The 15,175-nt window shown below is 57.1% G+C and overlaps 3 protein-coding genes across 8 annotated transcripts in view; 2 read left to right on the forward strand and 1 right to left on the reverse strand.

The window, feature by feature from the left end:
* Nucleotides 1-4,414, forward strand: part of SEZ6L2 (seizure related 6 homolog like 2) — a 47,501-nt gene extending 43,087 nt beyond the window's left edge. The window contains exons 14-18 of the mRNA XM_075318574.1: nucleotides 1,231-1,422; nucleotides 2,421-2,459; nucleotides 2,674-2,791; nucleotides 3,039-3,141; nucleotides 3,318-4,414. Coding sequence (XP_075174689.1) covers nucleotides 1,231-1,422; nucleotides 2,421-2,459; nucleotides 2,674-2,791; nucleotides 3,039-3,141; nucleotides 3,318-3,347 — 482 coding nt within the window. The 3' untranslated portion in view covers nucleotides 3,348-4,414. The remainder of the gene's footprint in view (nucleotides 1-1,230; nucleotides 1,423-2,420; nucleotides 2,460-2,673; nucleotides 2,792-3,038; nucleotides 3,142-3,317) is intronic.
* Nucleotides 4,415-4,714: 300 nt separating this feature from the next.
* The window catches only part of LOC142245669 (uncharacterized), a 51,620-nt gene continuing 41,159 nt past the window's right edge, over nucleotides 4,715-15,175 (reverse strand). Inside the window, exons 2-9 of the mRNA XM_075318575.1 lie at nucleotides 14,683-14,825; nucleotides 11,689-11,748; nucleotides 7,765-7,822; nucleotides 7,042-7,231; nucleotides 6,791-6,837; nucleotides 6,286-6,331; nucleotides 6,143-6,209; nucleotides 4,715-4,966 (exon numbers count right to left, since the gene is read on the reverse strand). Coding sequence (XP_075174690.1) covers nucleotides 4,835-4,966; nucleotides 6,143-6,209; nucleotides 6,286-6,331; nucleotides 6,791-6,837; nucleotides 7,042-7,231; nucleotides 7,765-7,822; nucleotides 11,689-11,748; nucleotides 14,683-14,825 — 743 coding nt within the window. The 3' untranslated portion in view covers nucleotides 4,715-4,834. The remainder of the gene's footprint in view (nucleotides 4,967-6,142; nucleotides 6,210-6,285; nucleotides 6,332-6,790; nucleotides 6,838-7,041; nucleotides 7,232-7,764; nucleotides 7,823-11,688; nucleotides 11,749-14,682; nucleotides 14,826-15,175) is intronic.
* LOC142245670 (dual specificity protein phosphatase 14-like) overlaps nucleotides 7,659-15,175 on the forward strand; it is a 54,990-nt gene continuing 47,473 nt past the window's right edge. For 3 of the 6 annotated variants that reach the window (XM_075318577.1, XM_075318579.1, XM_075318583.1), the window contains exon 1: nucleotides 7,659-7,740. The gene's annotated coding sequence lies outside the window, so the exon portion shown is untranslated. The other 3 variants (XM_075318581.1, XM_075318582.1, XM_075318580.1) reach the window with 3 other exon arrangements.

Consider the following 15,175-nt stretch of genomic DNA (forward strand, 5'->3'; position numbering starts at 1 on the left):
TTTCAAGCAACTCAGCTGCTAATGCCAGCCCAGACCAAAGAGTGCGCAGGATAAGAGTTAACTGATGTGGGAGCTTTTGTCTTTCATAGTGTACAGCTTGTTTTCAAGCAACTCAGCTGCTAATGCCAGCCCAGACCAAAGAGTGCGCAGGAGAGGAGTTAACTCCTAACATCCTAGTCAGCTCTCTCCACTTGAATACAGCAGTTAGCTGCGCAGCTCCTGGTAAGCTGCCGTTATTAATCACCACCCAACAGCATCATCTTCTCTCAGAGCAGATCTTTTAATCAGGGCTCTCACTTTCTGTAGCTATGTGCTTGTTCAAATGCCATGTTATATTTATGTGTAAATACAGTGATAGCAGTGTAAACTCCATACATACGTTTCATAGGAGAATGTGTTATAGCACAACTTGTGCTGAGCTTTATAGTTCTATGAATAGTATAGCTCAGCTACTCATCAGAGCTGTCACTCACGGAGCAGAACCCTCCCCCCCCCGAAACCAGGAAGTGAGGAGACTGCAGAGCTCTGAGCTGCTCAAGACTCTACCTGAGAATACCTCCTTAAAGGAGTTCTTTATTAATGGATGTAATGCATTACTTATATGTTATGCTTCAGAGCTGTATTCATAATTCTGCTGCTACTTATTACAGTTTGTTGATATCCTATAATAAAAGTGACGCTACTTCGGAGGGGGGCAGCTAAGGGGCTCTGCACTACTCGGACAATCCCTTCTCAATGACAATACTCCCCCATTTAAAGTGATACCGTCCTGTCCTCACCTCCGATGCCGGCGTCATACTACGTTGCTGGAGCTCCTGGGACATTAGGTCAGCTTTGGAGCCCATTAGTGGCCGCTGATTGACTTCGCTGGAACGGCATCGGCAGTGAGAACAAGGGGGATATAGTAATGGAGAATACCCCTTTAAGCCCTGTTCACCTCCGTTTCTTGCCCTGCATTAGGCCTCTGTGGTCAGACGGGGGCGCTGTGCTGTGCGTCCTTCTCTATGTCCCAGTGTCCTCTGTATCACACGATGCTCAGACTTGCAGGTTGTATTTATAGCCGGTAATTCCCCGGTGCCCCCACATGCAGCAGCTGGACCACCGCCGCCGCCATCGCCCTGACCTTGGGCAGACTCATCTCTGAGCCCATTACAAGCGCCCCCCAGTGGTTATGTTTGGTAGAGTAATTACACTTCTGTCTGCCTCTATCTATATCTATACTTTTTTTAGTGAAGTACGAGCCGTGCCTAAACCCCGGCGTCCCGGAGAACGGCTACCAGACTCTGTATAAGCACCACTACCAGGCCGGGGAGGCGCTCCGCTTCTTCTGCTACGAGGGCTTCGAGCTGATCGGAGAGGTGACCATCATCTGTGTGCCCGGACACCCGTCCCAATGGACGAACCAACCTCCTCTCTGCAAAAGTGAGAGCTGCCGTCTCCCTACGGCCCCCGGTCTGATAACCGCCTTCTACCCCACCCCCACCCCCGGCCAGATCACCGCCTTCTGCCTGCGCTCAGCCCGATCACTGCCTATTCCCCGCCACCCCCGACCCCAACAACGCCTTGTCTCCACAAGCCCTGGCCTGATCAACGCTTTCTCCCTGCCGCCCCTGGCCCATTCACCACCTGCGCTCAGCCCAATCACTGCCTTCTCTCCTCCACCTCCGGTCTGAGCACCGCCTTCTCCCCGCTGTTTTCGGCCCGATCACCGCCTGCGCTTGGCCCAATCACCGCCTTCTCTCCACTACCCCCAGCCCAATCACTGCCTTCTCCCCACCGGCCACGGCCCGATCACCGCCTACGCTCAGCCCAATCACCACCTTCTCCCCACTGCCCCTGGCCCGATCACCGCCTTCTCTCCACTGCCCCTGGCCCGATCACCGCCTGCGCTCAGCCCGATCACTACCTTCTCCCCGCCAGCCATGGCCCGATCACCGCCTGCACTCAGCCCGATCACCACCTTCTCCCCACTGCCCCTGGCCCGATCACTACCTTCTGCCCGGCCCGATCACCGCCTGTGCTCGGCCCGATCATCACCTTCTGCCCGGCCCAATCACCGCCTTCTCCCCTTCGCCCCGGCCTGATCACCGCCTTCTCCCCAGCTCGATCACCGCCTTCTCCCCTTCTCCCCGGCCCGATCACCGCCTTCTCCCCGGCCCGATCACCGCCTGTGCTCGGCCTGATCATCGCCTTCTGCCCGGCCCAATCACCGCCTTCTCCCCTTCGCCCCGGCCTGATCACCGCCTTCTCCCCTTCGCCCCGGCCTGATCACCGCCTTCTCCCCTTCGCCCAGGCCTGATCACCGCCTTCTCCCCAATGCCCTTGGCCCGATCACCGCCTTCGCCCCGGCCCGATCACCGCCTGCCCCCGGCCCGATCACCGCCTGCGCTCGGCACTCACTCTCTCCTCTCTCTTTTTAGTTGCATACGAGGAGCTCCTGGACGACCGGAAGCTGGAAGGTGTGAACACGCCGCCGTCTGTCCTGACCTCCCCGCCACCCAAACACGTCACCCCCATAAATGTCACCCCCATCATTTGCTTATGTCTTGTGCCAATCATCACCCGATCATTACCCATCATCATCTTCATGAGGTTGGTGGTCCCTACATCCAGAATAAGTAAGTGCACCCCCCGTTTTCCTGGCTATATAACCGTCCTCTCTTCCTCTTCCAGTCGCACAAACGACAGACCCTTCCCACCAGATGGAGGGCGGCAATATTGCGTTGGCCATTTTCCTGCCGATCATCCTGGTCATCCTCCTAATAGGCGGCATCTACATCTATTACACCAAGTGAGTCTTCAGTCCTCCTCCATGGGAAGTCACGGCTCCGCCCCTTTTTTCTGGGGATACAATGTTATATACCATATCGGCATAGATATATGTATAAGAAAAGAAGGTCCGTCTAATACTTTATGCAAATACATTTACTTAGGGGGTGTGGCTTATTCTTAAAGGGCAAGTTCACGGTAAGTGGAGTTGCCCTTTAATAGATGCTTAAGTTAACCCTTTCTCTCTCGTTGGTGATTTTCTCCTGCAGATTTCAAGGGAAGTCCCTGTTTGGCTTTTCTTTCCCGGCCTCCCATTCCTACAGCCCCATCACTGTGGAGTCCGATTTCAACAACCCATTATACGAGGCTGGGGTGAGTGTGCGATAAAGTGGGGGGGGATCAGTAGTCACCCGGCTTTCCCAGACTCCTGACCGGCGGTACGGGCCATTACTGTACGACCCTCCACTGTATCCACCGCCCTTCAGGAGCCTGTGGTCAGCCCGTGGGGCGCTGCGCCCCGTATTTAGTGACTTCTCTGTCTCTTCTAGGATACCCGGGAATATGAAGTGTCGATCTGAAGATGGGTGTCATTGTGGGTACGACTATGGGCGGGTGGGGGTATACACGAGGAGGGATATATCCAATTCTGCACAGATCGAGGGTCTTACTTTCCAGATTGCAATCACAAGCTGCACAGCCCCTCACCCTGCGATCGATCGTCCATCATGTGACCTGTCACCATCACCCACAGAGTTCTAAACACTTAGGGAGGGGGGAGGGGAAGGGGCTTTGAACTGCGCCCATGGGCCGCCATCTTGGGGGTGACCGCAATCGCTGGCAGGCTCCCTGTAATAGCACACGAGCGAGATCCTGTATTATAGCCCACCTTTCTTTCGTATCGTCTCGTCACGCTTCTTACTCCTCATGCGCTAAATTATCGTGGTTGTAAAATACTTTGTTCCGATTTTTTTTTTTTGTTAATGGCCGCGTTCATCGGGAACCGTTTTTATTTCGTGCCTGTTTTGAATGAGCCCCTTTTTACTAAATAATAAAAAAAAAATGTAGAAATGTAAAAAAAAAAAAATCAGGGATTTATTTGAATTCTCAAAACTTTTGTGTCTTGGTCTCCAAGAAAATGGCCGCCCAGAAGCGCTTTATTATTATTAGTGTCAGGTGACTCGTCTGTTTAAAACTCTGTGCCTTCACCCCCACCCGCCACCATCTTCCATTAACCCATGATGTGACCGCCCACCCCTTGTAAATGTCATTTGTGCCAAAGTATTACTGCAATGTCTGTGCTCTAGCGGGAGCTGCTCATGTCGCCATAGAATACTCCAGCGCCCAGGGGTCCAGATTTCTTCACCTGCCCCCGTTACCTCCCCGCAGCGCCGCCGCTGTTCTCGCCGTTCCGGAGGGGATCAGAGTGATGGCTCCGGTGCCCGTCACAACTTCTGTCTGTCTCTCTTTTCCTTCATCAGTTTAATTTCACTTTTGTCCGGGAGATTTAAACATGGCCGCCACGGCGCATTGAGAAATGCTTGAAATCTCCCTCCGTGCTGGCCGTCTGTGTCACTTCCAGCTCCGCTTCTCAAACTGGCTTTATTTTCAGGCAATAAAGAGCGAGATTTGTAAAAAAAAAAATAAATTGTGTTTTTGTTTTTTTGTAAAAAAAAAGTGAAAGTTGCAGTTCCGAGCGCAGCCACAACCGGAGTATGGCGCTGTGCTAGAGAAGCAATGAACTACAGAGCCAATCAGAAGACATCATGTGACCATCTGGCGCATAGTGGGTGGAGCATAAGTCACCTCTTTCCAACGTGTACGTCAGGGGCCATTTGATAGGTATGGTGCAGCTGTGACCTGTAGTGACGGACACTGGCCACAGTCATGGATGGGGGCGCCTGCACCACTTCACATATTACAGCAGCTGACTATAACAATTCCATGACTCGTTTATTTACCACTTTATGTACAAATACATTAAAAATAGTAAAATGGCGGATAGGTTAAAAAAAATATAAATACATGAATTATGTTGCATTAAGACTGACCCCCTTCCAGGGATCGTTTAGGGCATAATGGGGAAGGGGCTCTGTTCCTGCTTCCCAAGAGGAGAATGGATGACGGCCGGACGGATGGACTGCAGGACTTTCTGGGAATCCACCTGTCCAGATGCCATCTGATTGAGAAGCTCGTCCACCTGAAAGACAAGAGCTGGTTATAGGACGGAACAAAATCTGTATGTAGTGAGCTCCCTCTAGTGGTGGCTGTATAAATCTGTATGTAGTGAGCTCCCCCTAGTGGCGACTGTATAAATCTGTATGTAGTGAGCTCCCTCTAGTGGTGACTGTATAAATCTGTATGTAGTGAGCTCCCTCTAGTGGTGGCTGTATAAATCTGTATGTAGTGCGCTCCCCCTAGTGGTGACTGTATAAATCTGTATGTAGTGAGCTCCCTCTAGTGGTGGCTGTATAAATCTGTATGTAGTGAGCTCCCTCTAGTGGTGTCTGTATAAATCTGTATGTAGTGAGCTCCCTCTAGTGGTGGCTGTATAAATCTGTATGTAGTGAGCTCCCTCTAGTGGTGGCTGTATAAATCTGTATGTAGTGAGCTCCCTCTAGTGGTGGCTGTATAAATCTGTATGTAGTGAGCTCCCCCTAGTGGTGACTGTATAAATCTGTATGTAGTGAGCTCCCCCTAGTGGTGGCTGTATAAATCTGTATGTAGTGAGCTCCCTCTAGTGGTGGCTGTATATATCTGTATGTAGTGAGCTCCCTCTAGTGGTGGATGTATATATCTGTATGTAGTGAGTTCCCTCTAGTGGTGGCTGTATAAATCTGTATGTAGTGAGCTCCCTCTAGTGGTGGCTGTATAAATCTGTATGTAGTTAGCTTCCTCTAGTGGTGGCTGTATAAATCTGTATACAGTGAGCTCCCTCTAGTGGTGGCTGTATAAATCTGTATGTAGTGAGCTCTCTAGTGGTGGCTGTATAAATCTGTATGTAGTGAGCTCCCTCTAGTGGTGACTGTATAAATCTGTATGTAGTGAGCTCCCTCTACTGGTGGCTGTGTAAATCTGTAGGCAGTGAGCACCCTCTAGTGGTGGCTGTATAAATCTGTATATAGTGAGCTCCCTCTAGTGGTGGCTGTATAAATCTGTATATAGTGAGCTCCCTCTAGTGGTGGCTGTATAAATCTGTATATAGTGAGCTCCCTCTAGTGGTGGCTGTATAAATATGTATGTAGTGAGCTCCCTCTAGTGGTGGCTGTATAAATCTGTATGTAGTGAGCTCCCCCTAGTGGTGGCTGTATAAATCTGTATATAGTGAGCTCCCCCTAGTGGTGGCTGTATATATCTGTATGTAGTTGATCCTTACCCTGCGGGCATACTCTGGATCTTCTTGAGGCTGGAATCGTCCGGACCTTTTACAGGAGCGAGATGCTCTGCAGAGAGAGGTAGAAGCAGCGCAGGTGAGGTGTTTGTACACAGAGGGGTGCGGGGGAGAGAGGCGGCACTCACCTAGCAGCTCTGGACTTCTGCAGGATGGTGTCAGGGAAAGATTTATCTGAAAGTAGAAATGACTGTTACTTCCTGCCTGATCCCCCGGTATACTGACGCGTGAGCACGGCGAGGCCGCCTAGAGGAGCGGGGAACGGGTTGTGTCATTTGCATAAAAATCATCAAATAATTCCTATCAGCGTCTCCAGCGCAGGCTGTAACTACAAAACGGGGAAGCTTTACTGTGTTTCGGGTGATTCCACTTCTTCAGATACAAATATTTACACACACAGATTGTGGGACCGGGGAGGGGTGAGGGGGGAACCCCAGCGTCTGCACGGAGCGCGGACCCTGGCGGAGACACCCCCAGCGTCTGTGCAGACCGGCGGAGGCGCCCCAGCGTCTGTGCAGACCGACGGAGGCGCCCCAGCGGCTGTACGGAGCGCGGACCGACGGAGGCACCCCCAGCGTCTGTGCAGACCGACGGAGGCACCCCCAGCGTCTGTGCGGAGCGCGGAGCAAGTACCTTGCATCGCTGACTTCTGGTGGAGATGGTCGTCCTTCTCCTGGTTTCTGGAATAGAGCGGCACAATATGAGGAGACAGAGGATTCTGCAACTTTCTATCAGACTTCAATCCTTCTTTAGCTGAAGATCTCTGTCTGCTGTCAGTGAATGGAAACTTTCCTGCACTGATACATTGTAACAAACTGACAGGATGTGGAGTGGTCTGGCCCCTCAGCTGTGCCCCCCACGTCCTGTGATCCGGCGCCCCTCACCTGGACATGCATTCCTCACAGATGAGGTTGTCGGGGAGCCCCGGGGGGGTGGGCACAGAGGAAGGGGCGAGGTGCAGGGGGATGTACGAGCCGCGGAGGGTCACACAGGCGCGTCCACAGCGCAGAGACAGCTGATACCAGAGAGCAATCGTCAGCTCCTGTCCATGGATCACACACCAGCCCCGGCCCCCTGCAACACAAGACGGCAAACACCATTATATGGAAAAACTGGGACATAGCCAATGTTAAGGCTCCCCCGAGGTCATGTGACATTTAAAAAACAAAAAAAAAAAAAAATATATATATATATATATATATATATATATATAATATATATATATATATATATATATATATATATATATATATATATATATATATATATATATATACACATGATAAAGGTCATGTGACGCACAGGCTGTAAATCTAATGGAGGTCACGTGACTATGAATCCTGCGCGCAAAACACGTTTAGCGTCACTACAACATCCCTCTGCGTTACCCCAGCAACGGCTCTGCAATCACACGGCTGACGTCATTCTGTACACTGATTGGCTGCAGTTAGCTAGTCAGAGAGGGCGTGGTCAGGAGGGGAACAGTGTGCTGGGCGGAGACCACGCGATTCATTGGTGGATCACAGTCACGTGACCCTGCGGAGACGTTAACCCGGTCAGAGCTGGGAAGCCGCGCACCCCAGGTAAAAGCTGTCAGAGGGTCTCACCTGCCGGCGCTTCCGGTGTCACGTCCCGTTTGTCCGGAGGAGGCGTCCGCGGAGAATTCTGTGCAAGAAACGTCACATTCACACACAACACGAGGTGGGGGAGAAACGGGGGGGGGGGGGTACACCCGAGAATAGAGAGAAACGGGGGGGGGGGGGTGTACACCCGAGAATAGAGAGAAACGGGGGGAGTGGGGGTGTACACCCGAGAATAGAGAGAAACGGGGGGAGGGGGGGTGTACACCCGAGAATAGAGAAAAACGGGGGGGGGGGGGGTGTACACCCGAGAATAGAGAAACGGGGGGAGGGGGGGTGTACACCCGAGAATAGAGAAACGGGGGGAGGGGGGGTGTACACCCGAGAATAGAGAGAAACGGGGGGAGGGGGGGGGTGTACACCCGAGAATAGAGAAAAACGGGGGGGGGGGGGGGTGTACACCCGAGAATAGAGAAACGGGGGGAGGGGGGGTGTACACCCGAGAATAGAGAGAAACGGGGGGAGGAGGGGGGTGTACACCCGAGAAAAGAGAGAAACGGGGGGGGGGGGGGTGTACACCCGAGAATAGAGAAACGGGGGGAGGGGGGGTGTACACCCGAGAATAGAGAGAAACGGGGGGGGGGGGGGTGTACACCCGAGAATAGAGAAAAACGGGGGGAGGGGGGGGGTGTACACCCGAGAATAGAGAAAAACGGGGGGAGGGGGGGTGTACACCCGAGAATAGAGAGAAACGGGGGGAGGGGGGGTGTACACCCGAGAATAGAGAGAAACGGGGGGAGGGGGGGTGTACACCCGAGAATAGAGAGAAACGGGGGGAGGGGGGGTGTACACCCGAGAATAGAGAGAAACGGGGGGAGGGGGGGTGTACACCCGAGAATAGAGAGAAACGGGGGGAGGGGGGGGTGTACACCCGAGAATAGAGAGAAACGGGGGGAGGGGGGGTGTACACCCGAGAATAGAGAGAAACGGGGGGAGGGGGGGGGGTGTACACCCGAGAATAGAGAGAAACGGGGGGAGGGGGGGGGGTGTACACCCGAGAATAGAGAAACGGGGGGAGGGGGGGTGTACACCCGAGAATAGAGAGAAACGGGGGGAGGGGGGGTGTACACCCGAGAATAGAGAGAAACGGGGGGAGGGGGGGGTGTACACCCGAGAATAGAGAGAAACGGGGGGAGGGGGGGGTGTACACCCGAGAATAGAGAGAAACGGGGGGAGGGGGGGTGTACACCCGAGAATAGAGAGAAACGGGGGGAGGGGGGGTGTACACCCGAGAATAGAGAGAAACGGGGGGAGGGGGGGTGTACACCCGAGAATAGAGAGAAACGGGGGGAGGGGGGTGTACACCCGAGAATAGAGAAAAACGGGGGGAGGGAGGGTGTACACCCGAGAATAGAGAGAAACGGGGGGAGGGGGGGGTGTACACCCGAGAATAGAGAGAAACGGGGGGAGTACACCCGAGAATAGAGAGAAACGGGGGGAGGGGGGGTGTACACCCGAGAATAGAGAAAAACGGGGGAGGGGGGGTGTACACCCGAGAATAGAGAGAAACGGGGGGAGTACACCCGAGAATAGAGAGAAACGGGGGGAGGGGGGGGGTGTACACCCGAGAATAGAGAGAAACGGGGGGAGGGAGGGTGTACACCCGAGAATAGAGAAAAACGGGGGGTGTACACCCGAGAATAGAGAAAAACGGGGGGAGTACACCCGAGAATAGAGAGAAACGGGGGGAGGGGGGGTGTACACCCGAGAATAGAGAAAAACGGGGGGTGTACACCCGAGAATAGAGAGAAACGGGGGGTGTACACCCGAGAATAGAGAAAAACGGGGGGTGTACACCCGAGAATAGAGAAAAACGGGGGGGCGTCCACCCCAGAGGAGAGAAACGGGGGGGCGTCCACCCCAGAGGAGAGAAACGGGGGGGCGTCCACCCCAGAGGAGAGAAACGGGGGGGCGTCCACCCCAGAGGAGAGAAACGGGGGGGCGTCCACCCCAGAGGAGAGAAACGGGGGGGCGTCCACCCCAGAGGAGAGAAACGGGGGGGCGTCCACCCCAGAGGAGAGAAACGGGGGGGCGTCCACCCCAGAGGAGAGAAACGGGGGGGCGTCCACCCCAGAGGAGAGAAACGGGGGGGCGTCCACCCCAGAGGAGAGAAACGGGGGGGCGTCCACCCCAGAGGAGAGAAACGGGGGGGCGTCCACCCCAGAGGAGAGAAACGGGGGGGCGTCCACCCCAGAGGAGAGAAACGGGGGGGCGTCCACCCCAGAGGAGAGAAACGGGGGGGCGTCCACCCCAGAGGAGAGAAACGGGGGGGCGTCCACCCCAGAAGAGAGAAACGGGGGGGCGTCCACCCCAGAAGAGAGAAACGGGGGGGCGTCCACCCCAGAAGAGAGAAACGGGGGGGCGTCCACCCCAGAAGAGAGAAACGGGGGGGCGTCCACCCCAGAAGAGAGAAACGGGGGGGCGTCCACCCCAGAAGAGAGAAACGGGGGGGCGTCCACCCCAGAAGAGAGAAACGGGGGGGCGTCCACCCCAGAAGAGAGAAACGGGGGGGCGTCCACCCCAGAAGAGAGAAACGGGGGGGCGTCCACCCCAGAAGAGAGAAACGGGGGGGGGGGGGCGTCCACCCCAAAAGAGAGAAACGGGGGGGGGGGGGGGCGTCCACCCCAAAAGAGAGAAACGGGGGGGGGGGGGCGTCCACCCCAAAAGAGAGAAACGGGGGGGGGCGTCCACCCCAAAAGAGAGAAACGGGGGGGGGCGTCCACCCCAAAAGAGAGAAACGGGGGGGGCGTCCACCCCAAAAGAGAGAAACGGGGGGGGCGTCCACCCCAAAAGAGAGAAACGGGGGGGGCGTCCACCCCAAAAGAGAGAAACGGGGGGGGCGTCCACCCCAAAAGAGAGAAACGGGGGGGGGCGTCCACCCCAGAAGAAGAGAGAAACGGGGGGGGGGCGTCCACCCCAAAAGAGAGAAACGGGGGGGGCGTCCACCCCAAAAGAGAGAAACGGGGGGGGGCGTCCACCCCAGAAGGAGAGAGAAACGGGGGGGGGGCGTCCACCCCAGAAGAAGAGAGAAACGGGGGGGCGTCCACCCCAGAAGAAGAGAGAAACGGGGGAGGGGGGGGTGTACACCCGAGAATAGAGAAAAACGGGGGGAGTACACCCGAGAATAGAGAGAAACGGGGGGAGGGGGGGTGTACACCCGAGAATAGAGAAAAACGGGGGGTGTACACCCGAGAATAGAGAGAAACGGGGGGAGTACACCCGAGAATAGAGAGAAACGGGGGGGGGGTGGGGCGTCCACCCCAGAAGAGAGAAACGGGGGGGGGGGGGCGTCCACCCCAGAAGAGAGAAACGGGGGGGGGGGGGGCGTCCACCCCAGAAGAGAGAAACGGGGGGGGGGGGGCCTCCACCCCAGAAGAGAGAAACGGGGGGGGCATCCACCCCAGAAGAGAGAAACGGGGGGGGGGGTCCACCCCAGAAGAGAGAAACGGGGGGGGGGGGGGGTACACCCGACGAAAGAGAGACGGGGGTGGGTATACCTGAGGAAAGAGAGAACCGAGAAACCGGGTGGGGGGGTGCACCAGAGTAAAGGGAAACTGGGGGTACACCAGAGGAAAAAAAAAAAAGAGAGGGGGAGTGAGAAACGGGGGAGAAGGTTGACTAGAAAAATGGGAGGGAGGGAGAGAGAAATGAGGGGGTACACCCAAGGAAAGAGAAACAGGCACGGGGGTGGGGGGGGGGTACAGCCGAGGAGAGAGAAAGATAAATGGGAGTGGGGGTACGGCCAAGGAGAAAGAGCAGCTGAGTCGGGGGGTACATTTGCACCCTGGTGTGGGAGCAGCTCAGTGATTGGGGGTCACTTGGTGTATTTTGAGGCACCATTTAATCAGTAATGAGCTGGTTTTTCTCGGTGGTCCGCCCACAGTTACTCGCCTGCCCACCGCTCTCCGCCTTCTTGAGGTGCTCCTGCAGCCTTTGGATGAGTTCTGTGTTCTGCGGGGAGGAGAGGGTTAGGCTGTGCGGCACAGACAGCACATTTCTTACATGATACGTGTGTTTGGGGGTCACGTTGGAGCCGACCCCTCGTATTTACATTATGCAGCTTGATACTTTATACGACTGCCCAAATATTAACCATGTAATGCTGGCCAGAACTGTGCCCCACAGGGGGCGGTGCTTATATCCTGCCTAGCCCCGCCTCTATGACAGTGGACAATGACCACTTGCCCCCCGTATCGCTCACGCTGCGCCTCCCCGCGCCCCTTCACCTTTCCTGCGCCCCTTTCACCTTTCCTGCGCCTCCCCGCGCCCCTTCACCTTTCCTGCGCCCCTTTCACCTTTCCTGCGCCTCCCCGCGCCCCTTCACCTTTCCTGCGCCCCTTTCACCTTTCCTGCGCCTCCCCGCGCCCCTTCACCTTTCCTGCGCCCCTTTCACCTTTCCTGCGCCTCCCCGCGCCCCTTCACCTTTCCTGCGCCCCTTTCACCTTTCCTGCGCCTCCCCGCGCCCCTTCACCTTTCCTGCGCCCCTTTCACCTTTCCTGCGCCTCCCCGCGCCCCTTCACCTTTCCTGCGCCCCTTTCACCTTTCCTGCGCCTCCCCGCGCCCCTTCACCTTTCCTGCGCCCCTTTCACCTTTCCTGCGCCTCCCCGCGCCCCTTCACCTTTCCTGCGCCCCTTTCACCTTTCCTGCGCCTCCCCGCGCCCCTTCACCTTTCCTGCGCCCCTTTCACCTTTCCTGCGCCTCCCCGCGCCCCTTCACCTTTCCTGCGCCCCTTTCACCTTTCCTGCGCCTCCCCGCGCCCCTTCACCTTTCCTGCGCCCCTTTCACCTTTCCTGCGCCTCCCCGCGCCCCTTCACCTTTCCTGCGCCCCTTTCACCTTTCCTGCGCCTCCCCGCGCCCCTTCACCTTTCCTGCGCCCCTTTCACCTTTCCTGCGCCTCCCCGCGCCCCTTCACCTTTCCTGCGCCCCTTTCACCTTTCCTGCGCCTCCCCGCGCCCCTTCACCTTTCCTTCGCCCCTTTCACCTTTCCTGCGCCTCCCCGCGCCCCTTCACCTTTCCTGCGCCCCTTTCACCTTTCCTGCGCCTCCCCGCGCCCCTTCACCTTTCCTTCGCCCCTTTCACCTTTCCTGCGCCTCCCCGCGCCCCTTCACCTTTCCTGCGCCCCTTTCACCTTTCCTGCGCCTCCCCGCGCCCCTTCACCTTTCCTGCGCCCCTTTCACCTTTCCTGCGCCTCCCCGCGCCCCTTCACCTTTCCTGCGCCCCTTTCACCTTTCCTGCGCCTCCCCGCGCCCCTTCACCTTTCCTGCGCCCCTTTCACCTTTCCTGCGCCTCCCCGCGCCCCTTCACCTTTCCTGCGCCCCTTTCACCTTTCCTGCGCCTCCCCGCGCCCCTTCACCTTTCCTGCGCCCCTTTCACCTTTCCTGCGCCTCCCCGCGCCCCTTCACCTTTCCTGCGCCCCTTTCACCTTTCCTGCGCCTCCCCGCGCCCCTTCACCTTTCCTGCGCCCCTTTCACCTTTCCTGCGCCTCCCCGCGCCCCTTCACCTTTCCTGCGCCCCTTTCACCTTTCCTGCGCCTCCCCGCGCCCCTTCACCTTTCCTGCGCCCCTTTCACCTTTCCTGCGCCTCCCCGCGCCCCTTCACCTTTCCTGCGCCCCTTTCACCTTTCCTGCGCCTCCCCGCGCCCCTTCACCTTTCCTGCGCCCCTTTCACCTTTCCTGCGCCTCCCCGCGCCCCTTCACCTTTCCTGCGCCCCTTTCACCTTTCCTGCGCCTCCCCGCGCCCCTTCACCTTTCCTGCGCCCCTTTCACCTTTCCTGCGCCTCCCCGCGCCCCTTCACCTTTCCTGCGCCCCTTTCACCTTTCCTGCGCCTCCCCGCGCCCCTTCACCTTTCCTGCGCCCCTTTCACCTTTCCTGCGCCTCCCCGCGCCCCTTCACCTTTCCTGCGCCCCTTTCACCTTTCCTGCGCCTCCCCGCGCCCCTTCACCTTTCCTGCGCCCCTTTCACCTTTCCTGCGCCTCCCCGCGCCCCTTCACCTTTCCTGCGCCCCTTTCACCTTTCCTGCGCCTCCCCGCGCCCCTTCACCTTTCCTGCGCCTCCCCGCGCCCCTTCACCTTTCCTGCGCCCCTTTCACCTTTCCTGCGCCTCCCCGCGCCCCTTCACCTTTCCTGCGCCCCTTTCACCTTTCCTGCGCCTCCCCGCGCCCCTTCACCTTTCCTGCGCCCCTTTCACCTTTCCTGCGCCTCCCCGCGCCCCTTCACCTTTCCTGCGCCCCTTTCACCTTTCCTGCGCCTCCCCGCGCCCCTTCACCTTTCCTGCGCCTCCCCGCGCCCCTTCACCTTTCCTGCGCCCCTTTCACCTTTCCTGCGCCTCCCCGCGCCCCTTCACCTTTCCTGCGCCCCTTTCACCTTTCCTGCGCCTCCCCGCGCCCCTTCACCTTTCCTGCGCCCCTTTCACCTTTCCTGCGCCTCCCCGCGCCCCTTCACCTTTCCTGCGCCCCTTTCACCTTTCCTGCGCCTCCCCGCACCCCTTCACCTTTCCTGCGCCCCTTTCACCTTTCCTGCGCCCCTTTCACCTTTCCTGCGCCTCCCCGCTCCCCTTTCACCTTTCCTGCGCCTCCCCGCGCCCCTTCACCTTTCCTGCGCCCCTTTCACCTTTCCTGCGCCTCCCCGCGCCCCTTCACCTTTCCTGCGCCCCTTTCACCTTTCCTGCGCCTCCCCGCACCCCTTCACCTTTCCTGCGCCCCTTTCACCTTTCCTGCGCCCCTTTCACCTTTCCTGCGCCTCCCCGCTCCCCTTTCACCTTTCCTGCGCCTCCCCGCGCCCCTTCACCTTTCCTGCGCCCCTTTCACCTTTCCTGCGCCTCCCCGCTCCCCTTTCACCTTTCCTGCGCCCCTTTCACCTTTCCTGCGCCTCCCCGCTCCCCTTTCACCTTTCCTACGCCTTTCAGGCCGACTTTCTTGCAGTAGTGTTGCAGCTGCGCCCTCTTCAGAAGATGCAGGGAGGACGGGGTTAAGTCCAGCGTCAGATCCGAAACCTTGTTCTGACGCTTCGGCATGATGACGGCAAAATTCACTAGAAAACACGGAGCAGATGGGACATAGAGTCACCTATAGACGGCCTCGCTGATACTTGTAGTACCACCACACGCAAACTATCCTCTTACCTGTCCGGCTCCCAAACCTGCAATGGCTGCTCCACCTCGGGGGAGGGGAAAACACAGGATCCCCTTATTAATTAATTTAATTAATAGCAGCCATTGAATTAATGGGTGATTAAAGGGTTAATCATCACCATTGACCGTACCAGGGCATGCTGGGAGTTGTAGTTTGGCACCGCCTGATTCTGTGAATGGACAAACAGAGACTCTGCTCTAAGGTGGGAAAATCACCTGTGACCCAAAAATCCATCATAGCACGAGGATG

Source organism: Anomaloglossus baeobatrachus, chromosome 7 (assembly GCF_048569485.1).
Source record: "Anomaloglossus baeobatrachus isolate aAnoBae1 chromosome 7, aAnoBae1.hap1, whole genome shotgun sequence".
In the NCBI taxonomy this organism is placed as follows: domain Eukaryota; kingdom Metazoa; phylum Chordata; class Amphibia; order Anura; family Aromobatidae; genus Anomaloglossus; species Anomaloglossus baeobatrachus.